Below are 14,242 nucleotides of genomic sequence, written 5' to 3'. Positions count from 1 at the left end.
TAATTTGTAACAAGTGCTTTTTAAAAATATTTACATTTACATCCAAAAAGAAAGGTTACAATGTGTTAAAGACTATCCATAAAATTAATATTACTGTAGGAAATACACATACCATATCTTTATATGCTAAATCTGCTCTAAGTGGTGGCAGCTGGGTAAAAGTCTTTTTTAAAAAATCTCTATTCCAACGTAAAAATCCAAGTGTGTGTTTGTGTTTGGGTGTTTGTATACGCACATATATATCTCAAAATATATAATTATGGCTTTAGAACATGTAAATTAAAAATTTTAATATTGTTGACCTAAACGCCCTGCTAATTCCCAGGTCCTCATAAGACACTAAATCTTTATTTCATAAAGATTATATATCTTCATCAAATCTTGTACTTCTGCTTGTATTTATGAAACAGATCCATGGTCACAGCAGAGGAAATGTGAAAAGGGAAGCCCAGGTCACCATCACGTGACACAGACCTTCTGTAACTTAGAATCTCAAAATGTCAGGACAGTTCTAATGCTGAAGTGTAAAATGATGGTTTTTAGTGATTTGTTTCCATACCTTCCAAACAAGAACATTTTATGCAATTGTCCTTTCTGCCTGGTTTAGGAAACTTGAGGTAAATTCTGTTACTGGAAATCCTTCTGGGCCTGAGGTCCCCACCAGAAAGAAAATGAATCGGTGTATGAGTATATGAATATGGGTATCTGAGCTGATTCTTGAAGCATCTGTGCAATTGCAAAGGCTGACAAGAGGAAAGGGGTTTCCTTGCTGAAGGGAAAGCATGAATATGCTAGGAAGGTGTGAACAGGAAGGATAGTCCAGTATGCTTAGACTTCTGAGTGCCAAGGAGAAAAGTAGGTGAGCCCTGCTCCCTTACTTTATCCCCAGAGCCTAGCACACAGGCTGTGATAGAGTGGGTGCTAAATTCTCAGTTGTTGAGTAACTGGGTATACTAATAAAGTAGGTTGTGGTCCAATAGTAAAGGCTTTCAAAACCATGCTAAGGCGTTGATATTTGGGGGCAACTTGAGTTTTAGCAGCTTAGTGAAGCCTGGCTAATATGGTAAAATACAGAAGGCAGGAGACATATTATCGTGCTACTGTGTTAACATGTCCAGGTGAGAGATACTGGACTGAACTAAGGTAACAATCATGGGCAATGAGAGGGAGGATCCTGGAGGAAAAACTGGACCGTGCACTATCAGAGCTTAGCATCAGTTTGCATGTTGTAGGCAAGAGTGAAGAAGGAGTCAAACGTGATGCTCTGGCTTCTAGTCTGTAAAAGCAGAATAAGTGGCATTATTTGCTGAGATAAGATGTACTGGTGGAAGCATTATTTTGAGTGAAGTTGATGCAAGTGGGACATTCGAGTGGAGTTGTGTGGAAGTCGATGGAAATTGAAGAGCTTAGGTTTATAAATGTCAATTTAGAAGCCACTGCCTTAAGGTAATATTTGAAACAAAATTCCTAAGAGTAGAATTTATGTTTCTTTGGATAATAGCTAGTAACTATTTTTCAAAGTGACCATATTAAGCTATTATTATTGCTTGACTAAGTAAAGGTGTATGTCGGAATAGACATTTTTCCAAAGAAGACGTTCAAATGGCCAAGAGACACGTGAAAAGATGCTCAACATCATTAATCATCAGGGAAATGCAAATCAAAACACAATGAGATATCACTTCACACCTGTTAGGAGGGCTGCCATCAAGAAGATAAGTAACAAGTGTTGGCAAGGATGTGGATAAAGGGAATCCTCATGCACTGTTAGTGGGAATGTAAATTGGTGCAGCCACTATAGAAAACAGTATGGAGGTTTCTCAAAAAAATTAAAATAAAGCTACTCTGTGTCCCAGCAATTCCACTTCTGGATATTTATCTGAAGAACCCAAAAACACTAACTTGAAAAGATATATGCACCCCCATGCTCACTGCAGCACTGTTTACAATAGCCAAGATATGGAAACAACCTGTGTCCATGGATGAATGAATGAATAAAGAAAATGTGGGGTGTGTGTGTGTGTGTGTGTGTGTGTGTATAATGGAATATTTAGCCATAAAGGAATGAAATTTTGCCATTTGCAACAACATGGATGGACCTCAAGGGCATTATGCTAAGTGAAATAAGTCAGTCAGAGAATGACAAATACTGTATGATCTTACTTGTATGTGGAATCTAAAGCAACAACTTCACAGATACAGAGAACAGATTGGTGGTTGCCAGAAGCAGGAGTATTGGGTGGGAGAAATAGATGAAGGAGGTCAAAAGTTAAAAAAAAAAACAAATAAGCAAAGAAAACCTAACCTTCAAGGATCAGAAGAAAACACATTTTAAAAAGCACTTTGAAAACTGTAAAGTAAGGAAATTTTGTGACATTACTTGAAGAAGTGAGCAGCTTTGTGCTGAAATAAAAATAGCCAAGATGAAATCAATCTAGTATAAAAAAATGAAGTCCAGAGGTTTTTTAAAAAATTGGTTAATATATGACAATGACACAATAAGTCTATGAAGAAGAAGTAATCAGCTATATCAATCTTGCTACATAATATAATCAGAAATAAAATATGAAGGAAACAGATGCATTTATAAATACTAAATTTAAAAAGTGACCTATGGGGAGGAGACAAGAGAACCATAAAAAACAGATACCTTTGATGTGAGTAGAGCAGTTCAAAGCCTTCATTGATTTGTTTAAAAGGGAAAACATGGGTTATCAATTGGTCCAGGTCAAATTTCTTTTCCAGGAAATCACTCACTAGTTTTGGAACATCATCTCTGCTTTCCCAACCTGTAAGTAAGCATACATGTTCTCTTTAGACTTGACTGAATGATCTTTATGTGTTATTATATTTGTTCCTTCTCTCTCTTGCGTTATTGCCTTTTCCCCATACGGGACTATCCTTAACAGCACACAAATGAGCTGTATTTCTCCCATCTTAAGAAACAAAGGCAAAAACCCCATGAGGAACCTCTATTGCCCCCATAACTTCTAGCTACTCCGTGTCTCTGCTCCTTTTACAGAGAAACCACGTTACAGTTCACTGCTCCACTTCCTCTTTTCCCATTTTTTCTTGAGCCCACTCAGCACTTCGCTAGTACAGCCCTTGTCGAGGTCACCAAAGATACAGACAATGGTCAATGTGAGGCCAAGCCTTGTTCTCTTTCCACAGTACCCGGTGCACAAAAAATGAGAGGCTGGTTGGTACAGATGAGATTCTTTAGAGAGGGCTCCTTCAAGGAAATAAGACTTGAACTGAGAAATACACAAGAGGTACAAGTTGAGCCTCCTCACTTTGACTATTTGTGTGATGTGGGGAGATTATGGATTACCCAGGAATTAGAAGTAAAATTCAGTTATTCACCAAATATCTTTTGGGAATATGCTAAGGACCAGGTACTGTTTCCAGGGCTGGGAATAGGGTAGAGGTATAACATACCCAGTCCCTGCTCTCAGGAAGCATGAGAATCCTCTCATTTAGTGCAGAGAGACTGACAATAAACAAATAAGGCTCTGCCATTCTTACCTCCAAAAATGCATCCTTTCCATATGTGTCCACGGAAGAGCAGCCTTGGGTCATAGGTGAGCATCTTGGCTGATAGAGGAGCCTCTACCACCACGCTGACCCCATAGTTCATGTTGCAGGATGCAAGGGCATCGATCTGAGCTTAGAATGAAGGAGACTGTTTGTTTCTCATGTCTCATAATATGTCATGGGCTCAGAAATGCCCTACATACTATTGCAGTTCCAGTAGTTGGTTTTGTTTCCGAGTCATGAAGTGAAATTAGGCCCACATGCCTTTTTCTTTCTGCTTGCTTTTTTTTTTTTTAACTTTCCTTTTATTTATTTATTTATTTATTTATTTATTTATTTATTTATTTATTTATTTATTTTTGGCTGTGTTGGGTCTTTGTTGCTGCACGCGGGCTTTCTCTAGTTGTGGCGAGCGGGGGTACTCTTCGTTGTGGTGCACGGGCTTCTCATTGCGGTGGCTTCTCTTGTTGCGGAGCACAGGCTCTAGGTGCACTGGCTCAGTAGTTGTGGTGCACGGGGCTTAGTTACTCCATCGCATGTGGGATCTTCCCAGACCAGGGCTCAAACCCGTGTCCCCTGCATTGGCAGGCAGATTCTTAAGCACTGCGCCACCAGGGGAGTCCCTCTGCTTGTTTTAAAACACTCTCAACACAATTTTAGTCATGAATTAAACTCGTTCATACATTTGTCCTTTAAGGCAGAAAGTAGAAATTAATGTGGTCAGTGTTCATGGCATTTTCAGTTTACCATGGACCAAAATGCAGAGGGAAATTCCTGTATTTTCAGACCAATATCACCACTTCAGATAAGGTTTGGAAAGCCATTTGAACTAAACTAAATCAAATTACCTATACTGAATCAATTAATCCAGTTTTTTTAAAGTTTAGTATGAAAATTAAATCAAATGCTAAAATGTGGGAGAAAGGAATCCCTTTCTTGCTTACATTTCTGAGACTAACCCCACATTTTCTGGTCATCCACCCATCCAGTCATTCATTAATAGTTTTTTGAATACTTGGTAGGTTGTAGCAATAAATGTTGGCATTTTTCAGAGACTAATGTTCATTAAAGTATCATCTGGAAATCAGTAGGCCATAGCAATATCCAGTATTGCATATTGGCTGTGTAAACATGGTATTTGTTGCTATGGAATAATTCTAAGTGACACTAGGGAAGGGGAATGAAAACAGTGGTAAATTAAAGACTACTTATTCCTAAAGTACCAAAAGTATTAGAGCGAATTTAGTCTCCTACTCAATTGTGAGCAGAATTCACTTTGTCCCGTATTTCCAAGTCTCCCTCCCTACCTTATCCCAGGCTGGGGCTTTCCAATCCAGGAGATCTGACCTGTTTCTCAGATTTAAATTGAAGTCTGGTGCTACTGACTGCCACAAGGGAGGCATATTTTAAAAAGTTGAAGGCTCCTATTTTAAGAGAATTCAGAAAGGAGAAAGCAAACTCAGGTATAGAGTGAGAAGTTGGCTACATCGTGGTTTTGAGGGAAGAGACTGCCAAATTTGGAATAGTTCCTTTCGCCCCTGGATCTCCTCCTTCTCTGTCTCCAGAGAGTCACTTTGTGCTGTTTGACTTGCTAATGTTCAAGAGATGGAATCACTTTTGCCAAAAAAGCCATACATACAAAGTAGATTAACACTTAAACAATTTGCCTAGATGGTTGACTCCCTCCCTGGCAGTCTGATCACATGAGAGTGGTATGATATGATACTTTGGTCAAGCAGACCTGCACATAAGTTTTGCTTGACTTTTTAGGCACAAGTGCTTCATGATTACCAGGTATTTTGCCTAACGGGTAGTCGCTTTCAGTAAAGCTGTGGAAAATGAGTTTACCCTGTGCGATCAAGGTAGCTTGGGTATTGTTTGGCTCCTCTAATCTTGGCTCTCACCATAGTTTCAAGATGCCCAGTAACTTCAAAACTGTAGCCCACAGTGTCACCTGTCATTTATTTTCTTTTCTTCTTTTAAATAAATTAATTTTATTTATTTAGTTTTGGCTGCTTTGGGTCTTCGTTGCTGCATGCAGGCTTTCTCTAGTTGTGATGAGCGGGGGCTACTCTTCATTGCAGTGCACAGGCTTCTCATTGCGGTGGCTTCTCTTGTTGTGGGGCATGGGCTCTAGGTGCACTGGCTCAGTAGTTGTGGCTCACGGGCTCAGTAGTTGTGGCGCATGGACTTAGTTGCTCCGTCGCATGTGGGATCTTCCCGGACCAGGGCTCAAACCCGTGTCCCCTGCATTGACAGGCAATTCTTAACCACTGCGCCACCAGGGAAGCCTCACCTGTCATTTCTGACAGCACATCACTGATGGGCTTGGTGGAGTCCTTGGGGCTGATGCACTCAGTGGCTCTGACAGACACGGCCTTTTCAAATTTGCCTTTGTTGAGGTCAATCCCAATGATCCTGGATGCACCAGCTGACTTACAGCCCATGATGACCAAAAGGCCAACTCTTCCCAGGCCAAAGGCCACACAAGTCGAACCACGGGTGACCTGTGGAGAGACAAGTTCCTGTAAATGTTAGACCTAGGGTTAAAATGTGGAACCTGCAAAGTATCTCCAATATTAGAACACAAAATTCAGAAGATCACTATGATGAGTTATTAGGACTGGATGACTTGTTCTCGTGAGAATGCCACAAAGAGAGCTAGAAACAGCAGAATGTCTGAGAACAGAAAAGGAACAAAATCAATATTTTGCAGATAAATGAAAACCTTTGATAAAAGGTTACATCATTCAGGCCTTTGTTGTGGGAGCTTTTGCAGCCTTCTTGGACACCACCCATAACCTCATCTAACCTCATAACAGGATTAAATAAGCACTTGGATCTCTATTACTCTTCTCCACAAAACCATGCTAAATCTGTTTTAGATTTGGTTTAACTAGCATTTTCTTAATAACCATAACCCTGAGTCATTTGTAAATAAACTGTTTTTTCATTGAAGTTGAATTTCCATGTTGCAATTAGATGATCCACCTGTAGCTCCAGGAAGGAAATGTAGTTAAATCAATTGGGGGATATTTATCCTGTACTGTGCTATGTTAAAGAAGGTTCTAGCCAAAAGTCATTTTCCTGCTAGTAGAGTCCTAATCCTGTTTCATAGCAGGGATCAGGGAGACCTGAAAACCAGGAAACCCACAAAAAGGGTATGGAACTTATTGTGATCATTTTTGTCTTCTTTTCCTTTCTTTTTTCTCCTCCCTCCCTTCTTCCCTTTCTTCCTTCCTTTTTTTTTTTTTTTTTTCTTTTTCGTTTTCTTTTTAACATGCAAAGGCTTATGTATGAGCAGGGTGTGTTGTCAGATGTCCTGATTCTCCAGTTTTGTCCTCCTTTGCAGGAATTACCTGAAGAAATAGCCTGTGTGTGGAGGTCTATGTATGCATGTGTTTTGAAATGTCTGAATTTATAAGCAGATATTTAAGTGGGTACAGAGGTGCTGTAGTTTCAGCTACGGCATCCTAACCCCTCAGTTCATTTCCTGAATTTGGAGCTCTGAAGTTAGTGTGGCCATTCTCTCAAGTATCATTCAGTCATTCACTCATTTATGCAGCAAACTTTATTGATGGATTCTTTGTGGTCAGCATTTTATGCCAGAAACGAAACTGGGCGTTCTCTACCTTTTCTACTAGTTTATCTGCTAGCTTTGTTATCTAGATCTGAGATGAAATTTTTTGTTGATGGTTGAATTCTAAATCTAGAATTTTATGATTCTAGCACTGTCTTCTGGGACCTCTTTCAGCCTTCCTTATTTAATCTCTAGCAAGCCTTAGGCTGTGGTGGCCCTGAAGTGTGATATTTCTGACCACCTGGGAACTGTGCCTCTAAAGACTTCTCCCTAGGACTCCATCACCCATCTGGAAAGTTGTAATTTTTGACCTTCCTGTCACCCTGACTCTAAGCCTTTAAGTGGATCATGGCCCCAGTCTCTTGCTAACTTCAGATGTCCCCCCACCTGAAAAACAAAAACAAAAACCAAAAAAGCTTCTCTTCCTTCCCAACCTTCTTGTTCTACAGAATGGGAACTGGAGATTAATATCTATAGTGAATTATCCATATCATTATTATAGAAGAAAATTATAGTCTAAAGAGTGTCAATTTTAGGTCACTTAAAAATTTTTATTATTTTAAATAATATTTTATTATTTTGTATTTTAAAATATAGTAAGCTTCCACTTTTCAGTATTATTTTTCTTTACTCTTCTGATCCCCTTCATGATCTTTAATAAATACTTAAATTTCACTATTCCAAAGAACTTGAGGACCTTAACCAGCTCTTGGGAGATAACTTTTGAGTCCTTGGAATATCCTGTCCACTAAGAGTGTCTTTGTACATCTGAGACATTGGGCTACTCCAGATAGTTTATGCTAACAGTGTGACTTATGGTGAATACCTGTTTTCATATGTCTGGGGCTTTGATCCATCAGCTTAACTCCTGATGCTACTGGACTCTGAGTAGCTGAGGTCAGTCCTGTGTGTGCTGTGTGCCTACATGACTGTTCCCACAATAGAAACCCTAAACACCAGACTTGGGTGAGCTTCCCTGGTTGGCAACACTTAATATGTGTTGTCACACATTGTTGCTGGGAGAATTAAGCTCTGTCCATGTGACCCCACTGGGAGAGGACAACTGGAAACTTGTACCTGGTCTCTCCTGGACTCTACCCTATGTGGCTTTTTCCTTTGCTGGTTTTAATCTGAATCCTTTCACTGTAACAAACTGTAGCTATGAGTATAATAACTGTTCTGAGTTTTATAAATCCTTCTAGTGAATCATCAAATCAAAAGAGCGTCTTGGGGGACACCAACACATCCTCATATTGTAAGTTTGACCTATTTTCAAATAGGCAAAGGCAAGAATATGTGTTCATTCAAGTAATTTGCCTTAAGATTTAGCTTCCAGTAAAAAATTATACCTAAAAGTGGAGAATGTATTGGTTAATAATATATTAGCCAAGTACTAATATGGTACCAATATATCAAGTACAATAAAAAACTTAGAATACTAACATAAAACCATATCCAATGTCCCTCCTCTCACCTCTATCTTGGTAGAAAATTCTTAGTGGAAGGTCTCGAGGAATGTTCCAGCACCAAGATTTTCCAAAGAAATTTAAAAGCAAGTGGTTACTAACATATGTCATTGACATGTACATGCATGCTAATGTAATACATTCATAGATCTCAGACCTGTCTTGAACCTATGTCTGGGATAAATCTGCTTCAACGCCCATATGTATATTTTCCACAAGCTCCTCACCTTTTTATTCTTCCACATATTTGGACATCCCTTTCCTTATTCATTCATACATCTCTTTTTTTCCAACTATTATTTATTAAGTCATTACTATGTCCAGGCTCCTTGCTAAGTACTGTAGTGAATAGAGACTTGGTCCATACCTTCTTGGAGCTTGTGGTCTAATGAAGACTAAAGGTATAATAAGAATTTGAGATTTGGGACACATACTGTTAATGAAGCAATCATGTAGCCTTGAATAATGGAAAGAGGTTCCTGCTTAGATGGAGTAGACAGAAAAAAAAAAAAAACAACTTCTTTGAGCAAGTGGGTTATCTTTTTTTTTTTTAATTTTATTTTATTTATTTATTTATGGCTGTGTTGGGTCTTCATTTCTGTGCGAGGGCTCTGTCCAGTTGTGGCAAGTGGGGACCACTCTTCATCGTGGTGCGCGGGCCTCTCATCATCGCAGCCTCTCTTGTTGCGGAGCACAGGCTCCAGACGCACAGGCTCAGCAATTGTGGCTCACGGGCCTAGTTGCTCAGCGGCATGGGGGATCTTCCCAGACCAGGGCTCGAACCCGTGTCCCCTGCATTGGCAGACAGATTCTCAACCACTGCGCCACCAGGGAAGCCCCAAGTGGGTTATCTTTAATCTGAGAATAATGTTAATGAAGCACCTACACAAGGGCTCGGTAGATGAGTGTTCCAGACAATCAGAATAGCTTGTGTAAATGTCTTCATGTAGGAACAGCTCAGCAGGCTTACAGATCTCAAGAGAGGCGAGCAAGTGTGAGTGGATCATAGTGGAGGAGACGAGATTGTTCCAAGTATGGAAGCTACTGAAGGATTTTTGGCAAAGAAGTAATACAGACCAATTTATGTTTTATAAAATTCCTCTGGCTTGTAAATGGAGAATTATTGGAGATGGTCAAGAGGAGTAATCAAGACTACAAAAGGGAGGCCATTGCATCTGTCAAGGTATGATGATGGTAGTGAGTTGAAGAAAATGGAAAGATTTAAAATATACCTTGTAGGTAAAATTAACAGGACTTGCTGCTGGATTACATATAAGGTAATGGAGAGGGAAGATCAAGGATGAAGAAGATTTGAGTGTGCATAAATATGTTTGGGCGGTAGGGAGGAAGAAAATTAAGAATTCTGTTTTATACATATTCAGTTTGAGATACCTGTGAGACCTTCAAAGGGAGAGGTCAGGTAAGGAGTTGGACAAAAGAATTTGGGGTTCAGAGAGAGTTTGAGATATAAATTTGGAGTCAACTAACATATAGGTAATTTTTAAGACTTTGGAGTTGGATGAGACCACCACAGTATGGAGATTGCTTGTGGGAATGGTTTTACTATTTATGAACTGTGTGTTATTCTACTTACTTCTTTGCTTCATTAAGAGTGACATAAATTGAATCCAAATAATCACTCTTAAAAATGCATTCATGTTTTCATACTATATGCCAACCATTATAGGTTGAATTGTGTCCCCCCGCCCAAACCTGCAAATTCATATGTTAAAGTCTTAACCCCCAGTACCTCAGAATGTGATCTTATTTGGAGATAGGGTCTTTGCAGAGGTAATCAAGTTAAAATAAGGTAATTAGGTGGGCCCTAATCCAATATAATTGGTGTCCTTATTAAAAAGGGGAAATTTGGACAAAAAAGACTGGCATAGGAGGAAGGTGATATGAAGAGACATAGAGAGAAGACAGCCAAGGAGAAAGGCCTGGAACAGATCTTTCACTCACAGCCCTCAGAAGGAACAAATCCTGCCGACCCTTTGATCTCGGGCTTCTAGTTTCCAGAATGTGAGACGATAAATTTGTTTTGTTTAAGCCCCCCAGTCTATGGTATTCTGCTACAACAGCCCTAATAAACTAACAAATTGATATTGCATTGATATTTATTTTGTGAAACAAAATATTAATTATATTTTATTTATTTTTTTTAACATCTTTATTGGAGTATAATTTTTGTGTGTTACTTTCGGCTGTATAACAAAGTGAATCAGCTATATGTATACATGTATCCCCATATCTCCTCCCTCTTGCGTCTCCCTCCCACCCTCCCTATCCCACTCCTCTAGGTGGTCACAAAGCACCGAGCTGATCTCCCTGTGCCATGCGGCTGCTTCCCACTAGCTATCTATTTTACGTTTGGTAGTGTATATATGTTCATGCCACTCTCTCACTTCGTCCCAGCTTACCCTTCCCCCTCCCCGTGTCCTCAAGTCCATTCTCTAGGTCTGCGTCTTTATTCCTGTCCTGCCCCTAGGTTCTTCAAAACCATTTTTTTTTGTTTGTTTTTTTAGATTCCATATATATGTGTTAGCATATGATATTTGTTTTTCTCTTTCTGACTTACTTCATGCTGTATGATAGTCTCTAGGTCCATCCACCTCACTACAAACAACTCAATTTCGTTTCTTTTTATGGCTGAGTAATATTCCATTGTATATATGTGCCACATCTTCTTTACCTATTCATTTGTCGATGGACACTTAGGTTGCTTCCATGTCCTGGCTATTGTAAATAGAGCTGCAATAAACGTTGTGGTACATGACTTTTTTTGAATTATGATTTTCTAAGGGTATATACCCAGTAGTGGGATTGCTGGGTCGTATGGTAGTTCCGTTTTTAGCTTTTTAAGGAACCTCCATACTGTTCTCCATAGTGGCTGTATCAATTTACATTCCCACCAACAGTGCAAGAGGGTTCCCTTTTCTCCACAACCTCTCCAGCATTTATTGTTTGTAGATATTTTGATGATGGCCATTCTTACTGGTGTGAGGTGATACCTCATTGTAGTTTTGATTTACATTTCTCTAATGATTAGTGATGTTGAGCATCCTTTCATGTGTTTGTTGGCAATCTGTATATCTTCTTTGGAGAAATGTCAATTTAGTTCTTCTGCCCATTTTTGGATTGGGTTGTTTGGTTTTTGTATATTGAGCTGCATGAGCTGCTTGTATATTTTGGAGATTAATCCTTTGTCCATTGCTTCATTTGCAAATATTTTCTCCCATTCTGAGGGTTGTCTTTTCATCTTGTTTGTGGTTTCCTTTGCTGTGCAAAAGCTTTTAAGTTTCATTAGGTCCCATTTGTTTATTTTTGTTTTTATTTCCATTTCTCTAGGAGGTGGGTCAAAAAGGATCTTGCTGTGATTTATGTCATAGAGTGTCCTGCCTATGTTTTCCTCTAAGAGTTTGATAGTGTCTGGCCTTACATTTAGGTCTTTAATCCATTTTGTGTTTACTTTTGTGTTAGGTGTTAGGGAGTGTTCTAATTTCATTCTTTTACATGTAGCTGTCCAGTTTTCCCAGCACCACTTATGGAAGAGGCTGTCTTTTCTCCATTGTATATTCTTGCATCCTTTATCAAAGATAAGGTGACCATATGTGTATGGGTTTATCTCTGGGTTTTCTATCCTGTTCCATTGATCTATATTTCTGTTTTTGTGCCAGTACTATACTGTCTTGATTACTGTAGCTTTGTAGTATAGTCTGAAGTCAGGGAGCCTGATTCCTCTAGCTCTGTTATTCTTTCTCAAGATTGCTTTGGCTATTCGGGGTCTTTTGTGTTTCCACACAAATTGTGAAATTTTTTGTTCTAGTTCTGTGAAAAATGCCATTGGTACATTGATAGGGATTGCATTGAATCTGTAGATTACTTTGGGTAGTATAGTCATTTTCACAATGTTGATTCTTCCAATCCAAGAACATGATATATCTTTCCATCTGTTTGTACCATCTTTAATTTCTTTCATCAGTGTCTTATAGTTTTCTGCATACAGGTCTTTTTCCTCCTTAGGTAGGTTTATTCCTAGGTATTTTATTCTTTTTGTTGCAATTGTAAATGGGAGCGCTTATTTAGAAATAAAATTTCGAATCTGAATTTTTTCTTCCAGTTGATTTGGCATTGTGTAGAAACAGTCTGTACATGAGATGTTTTCAAAAGTGTTTTTCCCAAAAAGCTTCAGGTTTTCAAAAAAAATTATTTAAAAAATAAAAAAGAAGGAGCTAGCCCACCCTGCTGCTTACCTTGCCAGTTTTAATAGCAGTCCCACATCCAGTGGAAAATCCACATCCAATTCAACAGACTTTCTCAGGATGAGCTGCATCATCGATCTTAGCAACGGAAGTTTCATCCACCACCGTGTACTCAGTAAATGTACTAGTGCTCATGAAGTGTTAGACTGGTTTGCCCCTGCACGTAAATCTGGTGGTGCCATCAGCCAGGACTCCATGACCAGTAACGCTATTTGATACATCAAATGATCATATTAATTCAATTCAAAAATTAGCACAGGAACAACTAAATGGCATTAGAGAAAAGTGACTGAAACCTACTCACTCCTTATACAAAGGTTGCCTTCTGGGTCGCGACAAGCATTGCATTCTCTACACTGAGGCGGAAAGAGGGGGATGACTTTGTCACCTAGAGGGAAAACATCATGATATAAGGCATTGGTAATTAACATTAAAGGCTGAAATAGACGAATGTGAATTGAGCTAATGCCACATGCAAGAATTTCTTAAAAGTAGAGGCATACCTTGGAGATATTACAGGTTTGGTTCTAGAGCATCACAATAAAGTGAGTCACAAATTTCTTGGTTTTCCAGTGCATGTAAAAATTATGTTTACACTATACTGTAGTCTATTAAGTATGCAATAGCATTGTGTTTAAAAAAACAATGTACATACCTTAATTAAAAAATAATGCTATTGGAAAAATGGCACTGATAGACTTGCTTGACGCAGGGTTGCCACAAACTCAATTTGTAAAAAAAATCCACTTTGAAGCACAATAAAGCAAAGGGGTAAAACTAAGGGGTGGAGATCCTCAGTGAGTAGCCTCCAGCTGTTCAGTTGGTTTTGGTATAGTTATTCAATTAAGTAAGTTTGCTGACATTATTGAAATCAGTGAGGGGTGGAGGGAGAGATAGAGAGAGGGAGAAGGAGACAGGGAGAGATTTTTCTTGTTTTCCCATCCTCAAGTCTGTCTAGGAATCGTATAAAATATTTTAATTAATTTGTTCAGATACAAAATGCGTTATCTCTCATCTTACTTGTCGACTAACATACCACTCCTAGAGATCTCCTTTAGATGGATGGTTACATGGCTCTTTTGCAAGTGATTAAGTGTGAGAAATGATATGCTGGAAATAGATGAGAGGCTGAAAGCCATCAGTGACTTTAACATTCACCCTCTGCCTCTGCAAGGCATTTGTCATGGGTCACAGTGCAATGTGGGCCAATCTCGAAGTTAGAAATCTCACACCACAATCCCACACAAGTTCCTGCTGGATTAATAGTTGAGATTTAAAGTCAAACTATTTTATTGATAAGTAAAGACATAAATATCAAATACATGGAGAATGGAGGAACTTTTATGCTTGAGGATGATAGAAAAAGTCATAAAGGAAACATCTAAGAATGAAAATTTTGT

General features: G+C 38.9%; 1 protein-coding gene across 1 annotated transcript; it reads right to left on the bottom strand.

Moving 5' to 3' along the window:
* Positions 1 to 492: 492 nt before the first annotated feature.
* LOC133092398 (all-trans-retinol dehydrogenase [NAD(+)] ADH7-like) lies at positions 493 to 13,225 on the bottom strand. The gene is given in 7 exon segments (XM_061191695.1): positions 493 to 517; positions 2,651 to 2,789; positions 3,526 to 3,661; positions 5,439 to 5,488; positions 5,831 to 6,041; positions 12,834 to 13,050; positions 13,143 to 13,225. Coding segments are annotated over 6 exon segments (705 nt in total). The 5' UTR covers positions 12,978 to 13,050; positions 13,143 to 13,225.
* Between the last annotated feature and the right edge of the window lie 1,017 nt (positions 13,226 to 14,242).

The sequence above is a fragment of the Eubalaena glacialis genome, chromosome 5 (genome assembly GCF_028564815.1).
Source record: "Eubalaena glacialis isolate mEubGla1 chromosome 5, mEubGla1.1.hap2.+ XY, whole genome shotgun sequence".
Lineage (NCBI taxonomy): Eukaryota > Metazoa > Chordata > Mammalia > Artiodactyla > Balaenidae > Eubalaena > Eubalaena glacialis.
This window is presented reverse-complemented; position numbering and strand designations above follow the sequence as displayed.